Here is a 21845-nt window from a genome sequence, read left to right on the forward strand (position 1 = left end):
TTATGCAGTAAAACAGCTTTAAGACTCGTCTTCGATGAATCAATGAACAGTCTCCACTCATCTGGATCGTGAACGATGTTGAGGGTGCCATCACACCATCGATGTAGTTGCAGGCTACAAGATCACCTTCCATGAAGAAGAATGGGACAAGATCCTTTTGATGGTCACGGAACATGGAAACCCTAACATCACCTGCCAGGAGATTCCATTGCTGTAGTCTGGAGCCCAACAGCTCTGCCTTACTCTTGGGTAGTTCCAAATCCCTGACAAGGTCATTCAGTTCACCTTGTGTTATGAGGTGTGGTTTAGAGGAGGAGGATGGGAGAAAATGTGGGTCCTGTGACATTGATGGTTCAGGACCAGAAGTTTCATCCTCTTCCTCTTCCTCGTCTGACTCAAGTGAGAATGATTCTGGTGCATCAGGAACCGGCAGTCCTTCTCCGTGTGGTACTGTGCGTATAGCTGACGGAATGTTTGGATAATGCACAGTCCACTTTTTCTTCTTTGACACACCTTTCCCAACTGGAGGCACCATGCAGAAGTAACAATTGTTGGTATGATCTGTTGGCTCTCTCCAAATAATTGGCACTGCAAAAGGCATAGATTTCCTTTTCCTGTTCAACCACTGGTGAAGATTTGTTGCACAAGTGTTGCAGCATATGTGTGGGGCCCACCTCTTGTCCTGATCTCCAATTTTGCAGCCAAAATAAAGGTGACAGGCTTTCTTAACCATAGTGGTTATACTGCGCTTTTGTGATGCAAAAGTCACTTCACCACAAACATAGCAGAAGTTATCTGCACTGTTCACACAAGTATGAGGCATCTCTGCTCACTTTGGCTAAACAGAAATGTGTCCCTTTGCAAAATCAAACACTGACAAATAAGAGAGCATGACACTGTATGATTTCTAGAGCTGATATAGGGCAATTTGTTCAGCAGAGTGATGTAAGCTTCGTTATGATTGCATCATCCATGACTTCTAGGAATAACATGATGCAATTCATATCAGGTATGACGCAATACCAGCTTCAGATTGCATCATTCATTGTTTTGCCTAAAAAGCAAGTACTGTCCAAACCCAGTCATAGATTTATTCACAGATCCAGTCAAAGATGTATTTTAGTCATTTCTGGTTTAAATTGAGATCCCTTCCCTTTATAACTCACTTATCCTTCGCCATTCCCAAGTCAAGGGTCGTATATACTGACCCAATAGCATATCTTGAAAACTAGAGCCAATCAACAATTTTAAGCATCATTTTCGTTCTCAGTGACCCAGAATTAGTGAAGTTTGACTACATTTATTTCAGAAGCATTTTGGCTGTAGAGCCCTGTAATGGATAAGGTCCATGTTCTAATTCTTTAAAGCAAGAGGGCTTGTTAGTCATGCACCTGCACATCGGTTAGGATTTTATCCTTCTTATCTGGAATATAACTCGCTGTATGGACAGTACTTCTTAATGTGCATTTCCATCTGCGAGTACTTACGACAAATGCTAGGTCTCCTCCAGTCAATACAGACACCAACTCTATTACAGCTCCTTGAATAAGCAGCTACTGAGGTACAGAAGCATTCACAGTCTCCCACGCTGTCACAGCCACAGAAGTCAGACACACAAGACTCATAATATGGCATCGGGTTGATCTACCAAAATAACAAAAACTCTGTTATAACACATATTCCTTCTCAGTACTTTGTCTTCAGAGGAGACAAAGGGCTCTAAAAATCTGCCATTCAGTGTCAGTTTCTTTGGCAGCATTTGGATGAGCCTATGAGGGATATTTATATCTTAAAGGTATCAGGCTATTTGACTAGCATTTTAAGCTGCCTTGTTTTCATTTGCTTGGATTGTTTTGGTAGAGCTGGACCTTATAAATTTTGTGATTCAAATGTATAAAATGATGAAACCTGCACTGAAGGTATCTTTAGAACATATGCTCTGTAGCATAGGACTAGAGCTGTTTAGAACAGCTATCTATTGTGAGACCTTTCTAATAGGCAGGTATCGCTTCAAAGTAGCTAGGATAAAATCCTGGGTCCACTGAATTCAACTGGGCCAGGATTTCACTTGTCTTTGGCAACCATATGCTATATTATCCTAAAGGTTTCCAGCCAGTTCTTAGATATTACCCTCTTCTAGCCAAGCATTATCTTTTGGGTCTTTGGTCACTTAAAACAAGTTTCATTGTATATTTCCTTGAGAAGGATACAATGGGATTTCACTGGTGTAACAGTGAAAGGGTGGTCTATGTAGCTCTTCTACTCTTACGTATTTATGTAGCTCTCTTCAATAGTAATAGGATTTGTGTATGTAAATCTGCTGCACAGAGATGACAGAAAATGCCTCTGAAGTGTCAAGAGTATTGGGATAATGAGAGAGATCACCTTACTGTGGCAGGCCCCAAAGACATTGCTCTTGATAATGCTGCAGTGCTTTTGTCCCAGTACAGATTTGAAAGGCTGATCAGCACACAGGTCAGTCATGTTTATGTTTGAGCAGCTGCTGGTGACTTTCCAGCTGTTCCCAAACTCCTGCACTCTCATCTCCACTGACTGCCCTCTGGTTGTAAAGTCATTCTTTGAACGGCCATCAAAATCACCGCAAAGGCCACAGACTTTGCCCTGAAGAATTTATACAGATTTTAAAACAAAATGAGGTCTGTTTTTGCACAGAAAATGAACTAACAAACTGCTAGTAAAAGCCTAGTAAAAATATTTGCAAATTCCAAACATTCCTGAAAACATACCAACCTGCAGAACATATCTTGGAAAGAACTGAGGTATAAGTAACAAGATGTAGCCATTAAAGGCCTGTATAGTCCTGTCCTGGCTTTACATCTAGCTTCAATAATTTGAATATTTCATACTGATGTGATCATGAAATAATGTAACTATGCCAATAAATTAGTGCCCTCTTACTCATTAGAATGAATCTGTTTTCATGCCAGGATTTTTAAACAGGGGCTCCATTTTTGCAGGCATAATTTTTAGATGAACCCTCTCCGCCTCCAAAACTAAAAAAAAAAAAAACCTCTGACAATTCATTAGTGAAAGAAAAGCTGACAGCACCATTAATCATTTGCACATAATCAGGGCCGGCTCTGGCTTTTTTGCCGCCCCAAGCAAAAAAACCAAAAACCAAACAAAAAAAACCCTGCGGGGCGGCCGGAGCAGCGAAGCAAAAAAACCCAAAAACATGCGGGACGGCCGGAGCCAGGGTGCAGGGGGACTCCCTGCACTGCAGATGTGTCCCGGGCAGCAGAGTGTGTGCCCCGGCTACCGGGCGAGGGGGAGTGAGCGAGGGGGGGGAGAGAGCACGGGCGGGGAGAGAGAGAAGGTGGGCGGCCAGGGCTTCCTTCAGCGGGGCACTCGCCACACAGCCCCTCCTGCTGCGCCACCTGCCGGGAGGGCTCCGCGCCGGGGAGGGAAGGACGCGGGCTGCCCTGATGGGCTTGCTGCAGACCTAGCACCAGCTGGAGTAGATGGAGCATGCATCCTGGTCCCAGCAGGGCGCTCCCCTCCTCCACGTGGGGCAGCCGAAGCGGTGAAGCAAAACAAAAAAACAAAAAAACCTGCGGGACGGCCAGAGCGGCAAAGCAAAAAAAAAAAAGGATTGGAGGGAAGCCGCCCCTTAGAATCTGCCGCCCCAAGCACGAGCTTGCTCGGCTGGTGCCTGGAGCCGGCCCTGCACATAATTGGCCCTCATAGAAATGGAGGCACAGTTTGAAAATCAGTCCCTCAATTGCTGCACTTGTACCCACCTGGAAAGAGGGTGCCACTAGAACAATTACTGTGGTCTTTTGGTCCCACATGAAGGTCATTCCCTGGGAAGTTTCAATCACAATATAAACCCCCCTGAGATCCAACTTGTAATTCTTTACAGCATCTGGCTCAGTGGTTATCTCCTGAATTTTTCCTTCCAGGAGTCTGATTTCAATGTTCTAGAATAAGGAATTAAATTGCACTGAAGGAAACAAGAATGCGGTTACAACTGACTAGGAAACTTTTATCCCATTCTGTGCAAGAGTCTCATTCAGATCCCTGCATCACACCCCATCCTATTTCTTCTACCCTTGAACCTCTGCAGCTTGGCCAAGGTCCCACTGGGACAATTTATACCCATGCACCATCACTGAAGTCTACAGGGCAGAATTTGGTCCCATGACTCCATGGCCACAGAATCTTTCAGGGTAGCCATCAAAAAGCCTTTTCTTGGTCACAGAAATCCATTTCTGCTGGAAATCCAGCTGCCATCTTGAGTTCTGCCTTAGCAGCTCCCTGAAACACACACTCAGATGTGCTGGAATTCTCTTTATTATGCCTGCCTGTCTCTTCCTCTTCCCATCCCTTAAATGTCAACACTCCCTTCACACATTCATTTGTTGCTGTCTTCCCTGCTTCCCTCCCATCTCTAGCTTAAATACCCAGTCCCCCTGCACCTGCTGATCCACTCCACATGCCAATCCCTTCCCACCCTCACCTACCACTGCTTTTTGGCCATAGGGCTTCATTTGGGACATCTCTAATATTAGCTGCATCACAGTATTAGGGTATAATAAATTCATTACTCACAAAATTAAGTCAGATATCCCATTCTATCAGCTCCTCCCACATAATCCAGAGTTAAGGTTGGACTCACCTCCAAAATCAATGTGATCTTCAAGGAACAGATGGAGAGTGATTTCCCACACGCATTGTTTTGAGTTACAATTCGGAAGGTGCCATCATTGGGGTTATTGGGGCAAAAGTCCTTATACAAATAAAGAAAAGCATATCTGATCTTGTTATCTGACTAGTGCATGTCTTAGGAATGTCCACAAGGGAGTTGTAAATGAACTATATTTCTAACATTTGACTCCACATTTCTTGTCTTTTTTTGTTGTTGTTGTTCAAAAAAAGTTACAGATTGGATTTTCAGAAGCACTCAGCATTGGCCTATCTCGTCTCACGTTGAAGTCAAGGGAAAATTTAACAGAGTGAAGAGCTAGGTTAATGCTGAACACTTTTATAAGACCCCACCTGACATGTCCAAAATATATACAGTAAAACCGTTCTGTAATGCATTTTTCACTCTACACAGGCTCTTCACTATAAGCAGAACTGCAACCTCTACATTTCAAAACACTGAAATAATAGAGGCCTTGATTTCTACCTCCCCGCAAAAAGAGTTTCACTGCATCCAAGGTCACTAATATGCAGGTTTAACCTTCATATGTTTCATTCACAAAAAGGTGTTGTCACTTTTGAACTGTCTGTGCTGTAGAAGCATTTGGTTTTTCAAGTGGATTCAGAATTAGCATACTCTACAAAACAGTGCTGTTACTGAAGTCAGTAGTGTTACACCAAGGATAAATCTGGCCCTCAATTATGTTAACCATCTAATAGCACACACCCAACAAACAGAACACACTGGAATCAGGCTGGCATTATTTGGATGTGGGTTGGGAGGGCCAAATTCAAAAGGAAGTGTAAAGAAATCTAAACTGGTTAAACATACAGATTACAGTACTTTAAGGCCAGATCTCTTTATTGGTGAGTGGTCACATAGAAGCCAATGGTCCAACACAGGGAGTAAGGCCATGCCTAGACTAGGAAAACAGGTCATTTTTTAAAATGTTAGCTAACACCAATACAGACAGGGTTGTATGCCTTTAAACACATGCTTGATGGTTGTGGTCAACCCTAAGCTTTCACCTAGTATTTTTCTAGTCTAGATATGGCCCGTGAGTATCAAAATCTGGCCCTTAGAATTTCCATCAATTCTCCAAGGATACATGCAGCCCCTTCACATCACCTCTGAACTGGGCCCTGACGTCTAGCTGAGTTATGGGAGTCTAAATTAGGGTAAATTGGTGGAAGGAAGAAAGGTATTTATCAGGAAAAGTAATATGATGGCATGGGCTGGTGATACCAACTGTGCTACCTACACTCAACTCTGAATGTGGCCCTGAGTCAGCCTCCACACCTTTCCCCCCAATATCAAGGGACAGCGAGTACCCCCAATGTCATTATTATCTCCTCTCAGATTTCCTTTTTCAGTTAGTTTGCCATTCTTAGCAGAGAGACCAGGGAGAGTGAGCCATGGTACTCAGCTGCCAGTCAGAACCTTCTCTTACAGATACCTATGCATTTATTCACTCAGCTCAAAATCCCGTGCCCTGTGCTCAGTCTCCTGTGCTTCATCTCTCCCTGGAGAGGATGCCTCCTGCTCTGTTGCTCCTACTTCAACCCAGAGACTGAAGTAGAGTTTATAGTTTAGTGTCCCAGTTCTACCAGGGGCAACGACTAGTGCATCTACATGGCACAGGATTCATCAGTCTTGCTCTACCCCTAAAATCTCTCTGTGTGATAACTTAGAGGGAGACGCCAAGGAAGTAACTGCCCCTCCTGATTGCCCTGCCCTTTTGTGGTGGAACATCACCAGGTCTGATATAGTTTGGGATCTCCTATACCCATGCAGAGGTAGAGGGGCAGGATCGGTGCCTATTACCTTGTGTGTGATAGCCATCTAGTTACTCAAACAGCACTGCAACTTGAGTCTGTGAAGAGCAACAGCTCTCAGACAGGTAATGATGCTTTGTTACCTGAGCTAGGATATAATCGCAATCTCCCATGAAATCAAACTTTTCTCCATCGAAGCTCAAGTAATGTCCATTTCCATACACGGTGCACGTTCCCTGGCAAGGGTTCTCTGTGCAGTTCCACTGTCTGTTATTACATGTGCTAGGAGATGGAAGGCAAAACATTACGATCTTTACATCAAAGATGGTTTTACATAACTCTGGGTAGATACAGAATTACTGAATATTTAAATTAATCCCTTTTAGTGGATCACAGAACACAGTGGCCTCTCATATGAGCAGTGTTGGACTGTAAGCTACTTTGAGGCCTTGCTTTAATATTGGCTTAACAATCACAAAAAGAACATGAACGCTGAATATTGAGTGTCAAAGCCGGGCTGCAGGCAGCCAGATCTAGTAGTTAGAGTCAGAATCCACAATCACAAGACAGGAAGCAAAAGTCAGCAGGATCAGGATAGCAGGAGGTCAGAAGCAAAAGACAAACTGGAGATCAGAAACAAAGTTCGGAACCTGAGTCAGGTCACCAGCGAGAGCAGAGGCAGGAGACAAACTGGAGGTCAGGAACCATAAATCAGATGGGAGGAATCAAGCCGGGTCAGAACACTAGGAAATTAGGCTCAGACAGTAGTATGCATACAGTATAGCAGAGTGAGCCCAGTTGTTCAGACAGCTTCTTGCTGCTGGCTTCAGTAAAGGCAATCAGCCCTGGGAGTGCACCAATTGGACATCGGGGTGGAGCCTCATATTAAAGCTAGGATTCATTGATCCTAACTAAGCTGCTGCTAGGTGGAAGGTTGGAATATAGCTGCTCTTATAGGCCTGGGTTCAAGACTGTGGATCATGTCATTGAGACACATATTTGACTTCTACATTTTGATTCTTTTGGTTGTTTAAATTGCATTAAAACAACTAATGCTACTTTCCCTTTCAATATTTATTCCAAGACCTTACATACAATTGAGGTCAAACTAACAGGCCCATAGTTTCCTTGATCACTTTTTCCCTATTTTTTTTTTTTAAGTAGTAGAAATTGCAATTCTCCAGCCATAGGGTATAAAACCTGAGTTTACAGATTAATTAAAAATCCCTGTTACTGGGTTTGCAATTTCATGTGCCAGTTCCTGTAATATTTTTGGAGGGAGATTATCTGCTCCACCCCATTTAGTCCCATTAAACTGAGTTTAACGTCCACCTCAGATGTGCTAATTTCTACTTCCATATTCTCATTTCCTTTAGACACCCTGTCACTTCCCCTAAGATCCTCATTACCCTTATTAAAAACTGAGGCAAAGTATTTGTTTAGATGTTGGGCCATGCCTAGATTATCTTTAATCTTCACCCCCCCCCTCAGTGTTTAGCAGGGGTGGGCAAACTTTTTGGCTCAAGGGTCACATCTGGGTATGGAAATTGTATGGCAGGCCATGAATGCTCACAAAATTGGGGGTTGGGGTGTGGGAGGGGATGAGGGCTCCGGCCTAGGGTGCAGGCTCTGGGGTAGGGCTGGGGATGAGAGGTTTGGGGTGCAGGAGGGTGCTCCGGGCTGGGACCAAGGGGTTCAAAGGGCAGGAGGGGGATCAGGGCTGGGGCAGGGGCAGGGGGTTGGGGTGCAGAAGGGAGTCAGGGATGCAGGCTTTGGGCGACACTTACCTCAAGCAGCTCCCAGAAGCAGCGGCATGTTCCCCTCTCCAGCTCCTATGCGGCGGTGCGGCCAGGCGGTTCTGCGCGCTGCCCTGTCCGCAGGCGCTGCTCCTGCAGCTCCCCTTGGCCGTGGTTTCCAGCCAATGGGAGCTGGAGCAGCGTGCGGAGCCTTCTCGTTGCCTCTACGTGTTGGAGCCAGAGGGGGGACATGCCGCTGCTTCTGGGAACCGCGCAGAGTGGGGCAAGCCCCTAACCCCGCTCCCCAGCTGGAGCACCAGAGCGGGACAAGCCTCAGACCCCGCCCCGGTGGGAGCTCGAGGGCCGGATTAAAACGTCTGGAGGGCCGGATGCTATAGAACCTTGTACTATTAGTTTTAATCTCCTTTGTAAGGTCCAACTCTGCTTGACTTTTGGCAACTGTCACTTTTTCTCTAGGCTTTCTGACCTCCAAGAGATAACTTTCCTTGCTGATCCAGCCCATCTTCCATTCCTTGTAGATGTTCTGCTTTCTCTGTTTGAGATGCTTGCTCATCCAGCTTGGTCTGCAACCCTTCCCTATGATTTTTTCCCCCTTGCTTTGGATGCAGGCTGCAGCTTTGACTTAAAGTAATTCCAAGCCTCCTCCACATTCAGATCCTTGAGTTCTTCAGTCCAGTCCACTTTTCTAACTAGTTCCTTTAATTGTTTGAAGTGGCTGGTCCCTGTGTAGAGGGGTTGGTAAGAATGGAAGCCGCTGGCAGCCTCACCCCTGTATACCTGTGTAATGAGAGGCCACATCCCTGAACCAGGCAGGGATTTTCATGTTTCATGCTCCAGGCAGGTTATGTGCATGACCAGTTCACAGAAGTGGTCAAAAGTAATTTAAGGGGGAGATGATACCTGTTGTCGCCATATATGCATATGAATTAGTGCAATGTGGTGCAGACAGGAAAGGGTAACACCTTTCCCCTTTTATTCCCAGTGGAAGTGTGGGGGTACTGAAAGGAAGCCTCCATAATGGATGGGAAGATCCAGCACTGATCTCAAAATACATCCTGCTTCTGTGCATTAACTCTCATTGTTTTACTGGCCTGCATTTTATGAGTTATTACCTTATGAAGAAACAAGTTATAAGACTTTGTGGAATATCATACCATGTGTTACAGCGGACTGTGATACTTTCCCCAGGGTTATAGAAATTTTCTCCATGGACACATGGACACTGGTCCTCAGCAATGCAGCCCCCTTTACCATCAGATACAAGCCCATTGGGGCACAGGCAGCCAGAGACACATTCTGTGACATACTGTGAACATACAAATACAATGCAAGGTGATGTATTAATCATCCAGGAAGGAGAAAGAAAAAGTGGAGACAATTAGTTCTGGTTGCTACGTTGCAGTTGCCAAATCAGAAGCCGTGCTGGAAGCCTTCTAAGAATCAGGTGTATGAGATTCACTTGGAACCCAACTATTTTACAGATCTCTGGTTTTCTGTACATTAATTTATTCTATACCAGTGGGAAATAAGATTTTAAAAATCGTCAAATCAGATTGCTGCATATCCATTAACATGACAATACAGACAGGGCATGATACAAAGTGGGTAGCTATTGCTTCTCTATTGTTATCAGTGGAAAGGGTGGTTTGTGAGCAGTGCAATGTTAGCATTTGTTAAGTACGATCATGCATGCAAAATAATAAATAAGCCATGCATCTTCTTTTGATATGAATTTATCCCCTTACACACTGCATATCCTGTGTCTTACAACTTTTCTGACACTCAGATCCAATTGCTCCTGGGCCGGCAGAACTGCAGTCGAAGTAAAACATAGGAGCAGGACAATCTACAAGAGGGAAAAGCCATTACAGAAGGGTCAGTTGGTGAAACTGGAATGGATGCCATCAAACAATTTGTGCCAGCCTAGACATTTCCCAAAATACATAATTGAGCATGTCAGCTAGGATCGGGGGAATTTCTTTTATACAATTTTGAGCTGTTGGCTGAATTCAAAAAGTGAAACTGACAGACATTTTTTGTCTTTTCAGATGTTTTCCCCATTGATGAACTTTACAAAGAGTAAATATTTTTCTTTTTCTATAAAATGTAAGATTAATACTCCACTGATTTTCTTTATGAAGATCAGTCTCCAGAGGTCTCAACTGTACTTGTTCAGATTTAATATTTTTTCTCAAAATAATTTTCCAATATAAACAAAAACGTTCACAGAAAATTTTCATTTTGGTTGAAATGTTTTCATTTTGAAGAAAAACCAGAAACAAAACATTGTACGGTAAAATGTTTGGGTTTTGGTAACATTTTTCAGTTTTTGGTTTTTAAAAACTGATAATTTTAAGTTAAAATGGTTTGGGAAAACAAAAAAAATTGTTACGTTTTCTGTTTAGTTATTTGTTAAAAACAAAAATTCAAATCAGATGGTGTACTGGAAACTCCTGTCCCTTTCCCCTCATGGGAAAAGGGTTTCTAGCCTTATACTGGGATGTGTGTCAAATACAGCCTGGAAATCCTTTGGAGCAGCCATTCTGTAACTCTCAATCCCACGTTGGTAGTGTTGAGAGACTTCCCATTTAGAATCCTCCACCCTCTTGCCATTGGTTATCCCCATATCTGTGCCCTCCCACTTCGGTATAGAAGGAGAGATGCCAGGCTTAGATAGGAGCATGCTGCAGACAGCAGCTGCTCCCCCCTTCCTCTTGATCCAATGAATCTTGCTTCCACGTTATGGTTTGAATAGACTCAGGGGGACAGGGAAGCATAGATCCCCCATCCTTTCACACCTGTCAGTTTCCACTGGCTTTAGCTTCTCTCCACTGAAGGATGGAGTACCCAACCCTGGACACAGGAATCCTTTGAGTCAGGTGCTGGCTTAAACCAGAGAACCAACTCTGTCAGGAGCAGAGCCAGTATGAAGCTACTGATACCACTTGTACCTTGTATGACTGATTTTTTGTCAGCCTATTAGGGATCCAGGGAACAAGCAGAAATATGTATATAGGAAGACTAAATAGCCTAGCCTTTGAAAGCAAAGCCAGCACTTCACACTGACAGTCAACGCTGAAAAAAAAATCTGCTTCCACACCTTTAGGATGCAAAAGACCAAGTTCCTCCCTGAGAGGTCTTCTGAGGGATCAGTAACCAAGCAGTATTAAAAGGTCTTTATATTTTTTATCTATAGCAGATCAATGGCATGATATAGAATTGCTTGTGAAAAAAACTCATTCAGACATATTCATTTGTACACAACTAGACAAATTCCTCTACCCTGTCAGAGACTGGAATTATTTGTGATATTGGAATAAATGCCCTTTTTGGAAAAGAAGAAACACAGAGGTGATAAGCACCACACAAATTCTAGATTTGTATTCATTTGAGATGATGTGTTCAAAAGGACAGGGAGTCCAAATAAACCATCTTTCCATCTTTGAAGGACTAGTTATTAAGATGACCTGAAGCATCTAGAAATGAGAAGTACCCTTTTCTCATCTCATGAACTTTGAGAGATATATCTATTTTTGAAGAGTTCAGCAAGTTTGATGACATTTTTATAAAGAATGTTATCAACAGGCTAATATTCATCTCTATAATTAACACATTTCAGGGAGAAGCAAGACATGCATACAACACAGCTATCTGTTAAAAAAACTGACAAATACATTGAAAACCAATTTAAATTCTAAATTACAGCTCAATGGTAAAATTTAGCAAAATCTCACCTTTTTTCATTATGGCTTCTCCAATGCAGTCTAATCTTCCTCGAATACATTTGCTAAAGATATTTCATAAAATGAGAAACTCATCAGTTCTTCTCACATTCATACGAGAAAGCAAACATTATCTAAAAGCTCTGCCACTCATGTGAATATCAGTCACACCACAGTGCGTGGTTCATGTAATCACCCATATGCCAAGATGGAATTGTCACTTCAGAGAGAGAGGAGGAGAAGGGCATACAACTCTTAGGTTCTGTTCTCTCACTTGCAACAGACTTGTTTTATATCTTTAGGCAGTTCACTTCAGCTTTCTGCATCTGTTTCTCCATGGTACTTACCTACTTAAGAGGGGTCTTGGGATGCTAAATTAATTAGTGTTTATAAAATACTTTGAGATCCTCCCATGAAAGGGGCTATATAAGTGCACATTATTATAATTAGCGATTCTGTTATTCGGTGTAATATATTGAGCTGGTTGAAAATGCCAGTTATTTGTCATGGAAAATTTAAATCCTTTTATTGTTTTAGTTTTTGTCAATTTCTTGATTATTCAATGCTGGAAAATGTTGATTCTCAACGGCCATTTTTGGCTCCAAAGCATTCTGTTTTTGAAAATTGTAAAAATGTTCTGTTTTCCTTTCTCATTTTTCATTTCAAAAAGAAGAAATTTTCAGTAAAAATATTTTTTTTCCGTAAAAAGTTGTAATACTGGCAAAAAGCCATTTTCCACCAAAATTACACAAAAGTGAAATTTCAGTCAATCCTAATACTGCATGAGGAGCAATCCTGAGGCCAGGCCATTCATAAATCTACCATTGTGTCCCACATTTGCTTCCACCCTACCACTCTTTTTTCTTTTTCTGCAGCTTTTTATTGCTCCCCCTCCACTGCCCTCCGAGCTTCCTGCTAATGTCACTTCTACTCTGATAGCCCCTCGGACCTCCCTCCTCCTGATTTCTGATCAACTCTCCATTTCTTCTCACTTTCCATGCACTCCATCCCTGCCCATTACAGCTAATCTCTCTTCTTGCTCCTACCAGTTATGTGTGGCTCTCATCTCCCATGTTATAGAAGCCTTTTGTTCATTCTTAGAGCACTTGGACTTAACCACTTTGGGGTTTGTCCATTGGACCATGGTGGAACCTGACCGAGTATTGTCAAATAGAAAATCTCATCATTCCTTGGTGTGATATGAATTCATTCAGAGATTATTACTCTCGTTGGCTGCAGTGTACGTTTAACATGACAATCCATCTACCATACATTCTTCAGTTCATCTGAAACAACTTACCACATGAGTTTGTCCTCTTGGAATGATTTCCCAGCTTGAATTGTCTTGTCTTTGTAGTAACATGGACAGTCTTCTGGAGACACACATTCATCAGCATTTAGGTAGGTCTCCTTGGGACAACCACAGCCCTCTACAGGAGTGCTCTGGACATTACACAGCAGATCAGGCTCGCTCAGGGAGCGGCAGGAGTGGTTACAGAACTTCACATCGTAGCTGAATACCATCGTTTCAGGACAGTCCTTAGAGACATCTTTACAATACAAATAAAATAAGGACTGAAATGGGCTTGTGACCTGCAGTGTTAAATTATCACCTCTGCTCTTGATGTAGGCGATAACTACATATACTTTTCCTCCTAACGATGAAGGCTCTCTCCAAAGGAAAGTGTTGGAACCCACCTTACCTAAGGTATTTAGAATTAATTAGCCAAAACGCTGAAATATCTACAATGCTATCACATGTCAGGGTCCAAATACTGCATACCTCTAATCAGGGCTGGCTCCAGGGTTTTTGCCTCCCCAAGCCGGCACCCCTCCCCCCCCCCTCGCAAAACAAAAAACAAGCAAACAAAAAAGCCGCGATCGTGATCTGCGGCACTTCGGCAGGAGGTCCTTCGCTCCGAGATGGAGTGAGGGATCCACTGCCAAATTGCCACCGAAGAGCTGGACGTGCCATCCCTCTCTGGTGTGGCCGCCCCAAGCACCTGCTTGGTAAGCTGGTGCCTAGAGCCGGCCCTGCCTCTAATATGTCCCTATGTTTAAAAATAAACCGGTGTTCTGCATGACTAATGAGTGTCACAGTTCAGCGCAATTGAACCTGGATTTCCTCTCTGTGGTCCAGCAAGGGCATGCACTCTAGGTTCCAGGCTCCTTAGCTATCATCTCTCTTGGGCAAAACCCCACATCTCTCTCCCTCCTGACAGGCAGAGGTGCTGGAACAAATTTGTATGGTGGGGGTGCTGAGAGCCATTGAACCAAACTATAAACCTTGTATAGAATGGAAACCACTTCAAACCAGGGGGTGCGGCAGCACCCCCAGCACCCGTAGTTCCAGCACCTATGCTGACCAAGGTTTTTCCAAGCTGACAGTTCCCTGTGCTGTTCCCCAGCAGGTCAGACTGCCTAAGCAGACCTGCTTTGCTTTTTCTCTAGATATAGAAACAGCATAATTGCCCGTTACGTTACCACACTGCTCTTTCTGAGCAAAAACATTTATTCTTAAAGCGAAAGCATTAAAGAAAACAAATGAAAAATAATAAAAGAACCTACACACATGCTAATGAAGCTTACCGGAGATCACCCTCCCCTGCCCAACCCCAACAAGGGCTCTGGTAGGAGTCAGTCCTTCAAACCCCACACAGGGGCTTCTCTGTGGCTACAAGTTCATAACTCCTTTTGCTCAGAATATGAACCCTCATGAATAGGTCAAATCCTTCCAGTTCTTCCCAGGAAAGACTGGGGCCTCCCTTGGATAGAAGGTCCTGTCTGTTTGCTGGATCAGAAAGCAGGTCCTGAGTCAGTTTAAACTCACGCTGTTTTAGCCAAAAGTCCTTTCTTTGTCTGTTGATATCTAAAGCATCCAGTTTGAACCAGTATATGCAAGCCTCTCCGGGTGGTGGCACCCCTCTGGAGGTGTTATAACCTGAGAGAATTTGCCTTTGTATTCAGAATTCTCCCCCCACAAACACTGTTCTTTGCTCCTGGAGTAGCTGTGGTCACCCTCTCCCATGAAATTACATACAGTCTCTGGCCCACAATGATACATAAACTTAGTACAGTAAGATCTACCAAAGATATGAGACTCTCCAATTAGGAGTAGTTTGAAAAAAAAAATTAACACTATTATTGTACGTGTTAAGTTGAATGGGCAGCTGCCAGAGAACTCTTTGTTGATGACATGCTGTTGCCAAGGACACTACATGTAGGTTCTAGAAGCTCGCTGGAGAAGAATGGAAAGACGGAATCACTCTTGGAGCATCCTTTGGAAAAAAGAGAAGCAAAGTCTTTTGGCTTCTCTGCGTGGACTGAAAGGCAAAGTATCAAGTCTAACAGGGCTCAGTTATGCTTCTGAGCAAGTGGAAGGCTGATCAAACTGCATGGGCTAATGGGGAGGGCATCTTCCAATCTCTACACCAAGTATGTGGTAAAATAACTTTGGCTTACACTGAGAGGTAAGTATCAGAGGGGTAGCCGTGTTAGTCTGAATCTGTAAAAAGCAACAGAGGGTCCTGTGGCACCTTTAAGACTAACAGAAGTATTGGGAGCATAAGTATTGAGAGGTAAGTGGCTCCTGCCATTTTAGCTCGTGCCAGATTACAGGGAAGAGCCAGAAAGGTGGATATAACCATAAGGTGGGGCAGTGCAGTGTCCTCTGTGGCTATTGGTCAGTCCAAGGGCATCTAAAAGGGAGTGAGACTTGGTGATGTTAGGCAGTGCAGGTCTAAATATAATGAAGGGCTGGGCCAAAATTTGGAGCCATCAGAGGGACAAACGCTGCTCCATCCTTCTGTTTTTGCTGAATAAGTAACTAATTCAGGGATTAGAGCTCTAATGTGGGGTTTTCTGAGAAGATGTTTGATTATACTGTTCACTGTTAAAGATGTGTAACCTTTGAGGTTTGAACTGCCTTGCATCTGGCTGCAGTCCTGCCCTTTTTTAATATCTCTGCAGTATCTGAAAGAGCTTTGGAAATCAAAGCAGTGTGAAACACCAGTGAAATGGAGCACAAGCTGGCCTATTTACTCATTCTCTCATGAATAATGCTGCATAACAGACTTTATTCTTAGCACTGGTATGTTCCCAAAAGGGTACTTATTCTTCTTTAAACAAGTCTGAAGGCAAAGAAGTATTGTGAAGGTTGAACAATCAGTATTTTTTTCCCAGCCTTAGAAGGTAAATTGAGTATTGTTTGAAGCTGATATTACCAACTTCATCATGAGTGAATGGAGTTTTGTTTCTTAAACCAATGCTACAGCTCTCTCCTGCTTTTCATAATGTAGTTCTTAACTTTTGGCACACACTGAAGTGCATCTTGTTCCACAATTCTTCACCTGTCAGGAAAGCTTTCAATAGACAGACACTGTATATAATACATACAGCTGTATATTTCTACTCCAATCAGCTGTAGAATACACTGTGTTCCTTTTGAATTACTGTATCAAAAGTTTGTTAAATTGCTTGTACTGTAATTTTAAATTCTTTCTACAAGTCACTACTCTAATTACATTGTTTACCACATCTGGAAAATTCAAGTCGCCTCAAAGGCATGTAATTAACCAATAGATAGACAAACTATAGTAGATCCAAGGGGAATCTAAATTGCATATATACCATTATCTTATAGCTTTATATTCAGATTGGTTTCCAGTCATGAAATCATTCATAGGAAAAATGAGAGATCTTCCAAAACTGCTGTCAATGAGCAGCTATTCTCATACCAATCACTTGGGAATTATTGCAAACAAGCCGCACTTATGATAGCAAGAGTTAATCAGATGAATCCTCTGATCATCAATGGAAGAATGGCAATGCAGAAATAAAAATGAAGGTAATGGAGAAATTACCCTGGGTGTTGATCCTGATCCAGTACTCAGTGGGGTCAGTGGAAGGTGTCCCATTAACTTCAACAGTGAATTGATCAAGCCCCAAAGGAGTAACCCCATTTAGCAAAAACAAGTCTGTGATGTAATATATACCCATTTATAAGCATAAATGCATTTATCCATATATACCCCCCCAAAGACTATTGAAATGGTCTATAAGAGACACAGATATCTAGTAGTAAGATCAGAACACTGAAAACTAGGACTCCTATATTATTGCTGTCGATGCTACTGACTTGCTATGTGGCCTTTTGAGAGTCATTTAATCGCTTGGTGCCACAGACTACCTATCTATACAATGGGGATATTAGTACTTAAATTACAGGAGAGTTTGTGGGCTGAATTAATTAATATCTATGAAGTACGTTATGATCCTCAGATGATATGTGCAAATACACTTTATGCAAGAAACTATTACTTTAATGTAACATAAAACAAATCAGTTTAATTAAAATGGTGCAAGTTTGTGTATAGGTAAGGACTGCGGTGTAATGGTAGATGTTGTCGGTCAGAAACTGAACAGAAATGGATCTTATGGCAGCCAAGACTAAAATATATTGGGAGTCCTTTGTATTCAGAGTTTGCCTAATTCCTGCCCATGCTAGGCCTTGATTTAGCTAAGGATATTAATCCCTCATTTTCATGAATGCTAAATTCATCCATTATTCCCATAGAAAGAACACACAAGGTCAGACCCTCATCTGGTTTCAATCAGCATAGCTATTTTGATTTCAATGGAACAACATCAATTTACAACAAGCTGAGGATATGGTCCAGAGTATATTTCTATCCTATTTCTAAGATACCTATCACCTTGGCACGTGAGCACAGAACATAGTTGTTTCAACAGCGTAAGAGCTCCAAAATGTGTTCTCCTGTGCACATACAGATGTTAATATGTTACACATACCACAGACCCCATGCCTCCAGCCTTTCAGGTGTACTCCTCTTGCAGCACAATCTCTGGAGTATGTAGAGAGCACGCTACACAGGGCCGCTTCACTCTTCTCAGCATTACAAGTGTCATAAACACAGTTCTAGGCAATACACAAGGACACTGATATTATGATGAGAGCCCGAGCAGCAGAAACAAGGAGCCATCTTAACTATTTATATGATCATGAACTCGTTGCCAGTGAGACTTAACCCTCAATATTTGAAAGCCAAAGAATGTTCCTTTTTTGGATTACAAAGAGAACAAATTCAACTTTATTATGGAACAGTGCTTGCAACTTTTAAGGTACACAGATTATTGCCTCCTCATAACACACATTTGGTTAGCTGAGACTGAAACCCTGATCCTCCCTCTTAAAAAACACAGCCTCTACCACTGAGCTAAAGCAAGAGCTTTCTATCACCTACAGAAATACCCTTATGTTCTTTCTAAGCTGCAACCAGTCAGTAGAAGGCAACATGCTCATATAGTGCCCATGCCTGCTCCTGCTTATATTAATGGGAAAAGCTCCCATTTGACATCAGTGGGAGAATTAGGCCAATAACTCTCAATGAAATCAACAGGAGCAGCAAAATTATCCACAACAAAATTCATTCCTGGTTTTGGTTAATTGCAACCTATTTTAAACATAGCTGGCCCATGAATTTTCAATGAGATTTAATAATTTGGAACATTTGAAAGGTAACTTACAAGCCATTTTTTAATTGGACCCAAAGGCACATTGGACAAGTCAGAGTTAAAATCCCGGGTGATCTAAGTGATTTGTATAAAAAAAACACTAGGTTTTTTTTTTTCAAAATTTTCAGAAACTTCTTTACCTTCAGAATAAACATGGCCATTTTCAGGGCAAGTCAGTTTTTCTGTATCATAATTACAGAGGTGCAAAATCAGGGCTTTCTAAGGACAGTTTGTTGCAATTTTAATAGGGAGTGACTAATGTCTCCTCACCACAAAGAGTATGATATAAAAGCCGCTGATGTTGAATATATTCTTTTTTTAGATCTGAATTTTAAATGAAGCTAAGTGTGAAGCCAAGATGTTTCAGAAGCACTGAACTGTATTATAACATCTTTCTTGGAAGATTCCTTAAGTAACATGTTAGATTACCTTCTAGGTATAAACAAAGTGCACAGAAAGCTTGTGTCTTACCTCCATCTATTCAGTTTCTTTTATTTAGACCTTGAGACCTACAAGTCTTATCATTTCACAATGAAAATGAGCTAGCACCATTTGTGGCAAGATATCAAACTAGTTAGTTTAAATGCCTTGCTGGTTACTAAAGCACCAGTCCAGCAAAACACTGAGGCCTATGCTTCACTTTAGACATATGAGCAGCCCCATTGACTACAATGGGGCTATGCATCAGAGCATCTGAAGAAGTGGGTTGTAGCCCACGAAAGCTTATGCTCTAATAAATTTGTTAGTCTCTAAGGTGCCACAAGTACTCCTGTTCTTTTTGCGGATACAGACTAACACGGCTGCTACTCTGAAACATCTCTGCTATGAATCTGAACCTCAATGAATTGAACCCATGCCTGTATGTATATTGATCTTTTAACTATACTCTCTCTCTCTTTTCTTTTTTAATACATTTTAGTTTAGTTAATAACAATTGGCATAAGTGTGTATTTGGGTTAGATCTGGAATATTCAATAACCTGGGAGGTAATGTGTCCGATCCTTTGGGATTGGTAGAACCTTTTATTTCATACGATGAAATAAAATTTTCAGAAAACTTCATCATATTTGACGAGGGTACCCGGATGGAGGCCTGAGGCTGGATCACTTTAAAGGAACTGTGTTGTTTGAACTTCTGAGTAACCAGTAAGGTATAACAGAAGCTGTTTAATGCTGGTTTGGTAAATCTAAGTATTGAATTATCCACCAGCTTTGGGGTTTGTCTGCCCCATTCTTTGTAGTTCACCCTAATTGAGTGACCACAGCTGGCCCCACTGGGACCCCGGTCACAGTGGCGTAGTAGTTCTAGGATACATATTACCACAGGTTAATTAACCACACGCTTGTCAAAAAATTAATTTTGAGATTGGAGAGTTTAAAGGTTAAAAATCAGTTACAATGAGTGACCCATGATCAAGATCCTGACAGAAAAAGCCTGGAAGAATTGTGCTCACAGAGGGAGTTGTCTTTTAAAAAAAAGCCCCAGAGTAGGAACTGAAAAATCTGTTAATTGCCAGTGATAAGGAAGTAGACCCAGCAAAAAATGTTTGCATTGAGAAACCAGCAGCAATTTGAACATGAACAAAAAATAGCTGATATGAAAAGAGAAGCTGCTGAAAGAAAGAAAGAAAGAAAGAAAGAAAGAAAGAAAGAAAGAAAGAAAGAAGCCCATGCAAGGCACATGGAACGGCTGGCTGCTGAGGAGAAGGTTGCTAGACTTAAGATCCAAATAAAAAAAAAAAAAAAACAATGGAAGAACAGCAGAAGCAGTATCATCCTGAAAAGCCAGCTCCTCTCAACAACAAAGATGGGGATAGAATCTATCCAGTTTATAACAATGTTGGTATGTTGTATGAGTCTAAGCAGTTGTCTGTGTGTAACTAAATATACCCCAACACTGCCACCTTTTATGTAAATGCTTTTACTGTGAGCTCAGGTAAAGGTAACCCCATAACATGTGCAGAGAATGTAAAAATCAATGGAAAAGCTGTTTAGGGCAAATTACAGCTTCTAATATCACTCTTGTTAAAGCAGATCTTGTCAAAAAGGAAGACTACTTACCAGATAAGAGTGTTAATAGTGTAATCCTCTATGAGTTTACTGTAAGTGTGCCTTTAGCCAAAATCCACCTTGAGTGGAATGGTGTTAAACAGGAAGTTATAGATGGTATAAGGAAGTTATTGCCTAAGAATCTTTTGATTGGGGATGATATTAAAGCTTTGTTCAGTCAGGTTGACATAAACCAGTCAGAGGAAAGAAATAATCCTAAACCTGTGTCAATTAAGGGCAAGGACTTGCCTATGGAGTGTTTCTCCGAATGCTTGTCTGAGAAAGTTAGCTGTTTATCTGTGCAAAAAAAGCAGGTTGTCTGTAAATGAAGTTTCTGAATGTCTGTCTAGTATCTCAGAAATGAATCGGAAATTAGATAAAGCACAGAGAATACTCTTTGGTCAGGAAAATGTTTCTCTAGAGCAGATTAAAGTTAATGGTCAGGTTAAAGCCCTAACTGAGGAAGGAAAGGGTACATTCTTAGGGAGTAATGGATTGTTGGCTAGTAAAGCTTGTAAAAGGTGATTTGACTATGTTGTCTACTGACAGTCTGGAAACTTGTGACAAGGAAGAAATGGTTCCTAAGCTTGTAGCTGTTGTCAGCAAAGAGAGCTGCAGGGGAGAAAACACTTCTAACCCTTTGACTATGAAGTCTACCAGCTTGCCTGAAAGCAGGGCTGGATTAACCTTTTGTGGGCCTGGCGTCAAACATATTTGTGGGCCGCCATGGAGGCAATGGAGCATGGCGTGGGGAGATCAGTCCCCAGAGTGAGGGGCCAGCCAGAGTCAATGGGGCATGGCGGCAGGGGCAGCCCCACTCCACCCAGCCCAGTGCAAGGGCACTATTTACAAACTGGTAGTTGCCAGATGCACAGTGGCCCGCCTGACCCTGTGCTGCCAGCGTGCCCCTTCCCCTCGGAGGCGGGCCCATGCCATGCCACACCCCCGCCCAACAACTCCCCAACTCCCTATGGCCAGAGCCCCCGCAGACCCACTATGCCCAGTGCTCCCCCAGACTTCCCCCACAAATGCAAAGCATTTTGCACAAAACCATCCCTGCCCAGAGCCCCCTTGCCCACAGCCCCACCTCAACTGCCCAACACCCCACATAGAACCCCTACTCCCTAGTGCCACACAGATCTTCCCCACCTCCTCACAGCCCAACCCCCCACCCCAACCCCCCAGAGACCCACTCCCCCATGCCCTGCCTCCCGGCCACACTCACTGGCCCTGCTGGGAGGCGAAATCACTCCATTCCCTCAGGAGTAGTGTGATTAGCCAGGCCAGGGCCTGCCCCAGCCAGGATCCCTCAAGATGCACTTGCCTGGAGGGGCCCAGCCAAG

At 42.7% G+C, this 21845-nt stretch overlaps 1 protein-coding gene across 1 annotated transcript in view; it reads right to left on the minus strand.

Moving 5' to 3' along the window:
• Positions 1–21845, minus strand: part of LOC117876508 (mucin-5B-like) — a 68470-nt gene that overhangs the window by 21792 nt on the left and 24833 nt on the right. Inside the window, exons 15-24 of the mRNA XM_034768773.1 lie at positions 17732–17858; positions 13221–13470; positions 11933–11985; positions 9944–10044; positions 9353–9504; positions 6585–6723; positions 4640–4750; positions 3762–3941; positions 2386–2622; positions 1488–1644 (exon numbers count right to left, since the gene is read on the minus strand). Coding sequence (XP_034624664.1) covers positions 1488–1644; positions 2386–2622; positions 3762–3941; positions 4640–4750; positions 6585–6723; positions 9353–9504; positions 9944–10044; positions 11933–11985; positions 13221–13470; positions 17732–17858 — 1507 coding nt within the window. The remainder of the gene's footprint in view (positions 1–1487; positions 1645–2385; positions 2623–3761; positions 3942–4639; positions 4751–6584; positions 6724–9352; positions 9505–9943; positions 10045–11932; positions 11986–13220; positions 13471–17731; positions 17859–21845) is intronic.

Source organism: Trachemys scripta, chromosome 4 (assembly GCF_013100865.1).
Source record: "Trachemys scripta elegans isolate TJP31775 chromosome 4, CAS_Tse_1.0, whole genome shotgun sequence".
NCBI lineage: Eukaryota > Metazoa > Chordata > Testudines > Emydidae > Trachemys > Trachemys scripta.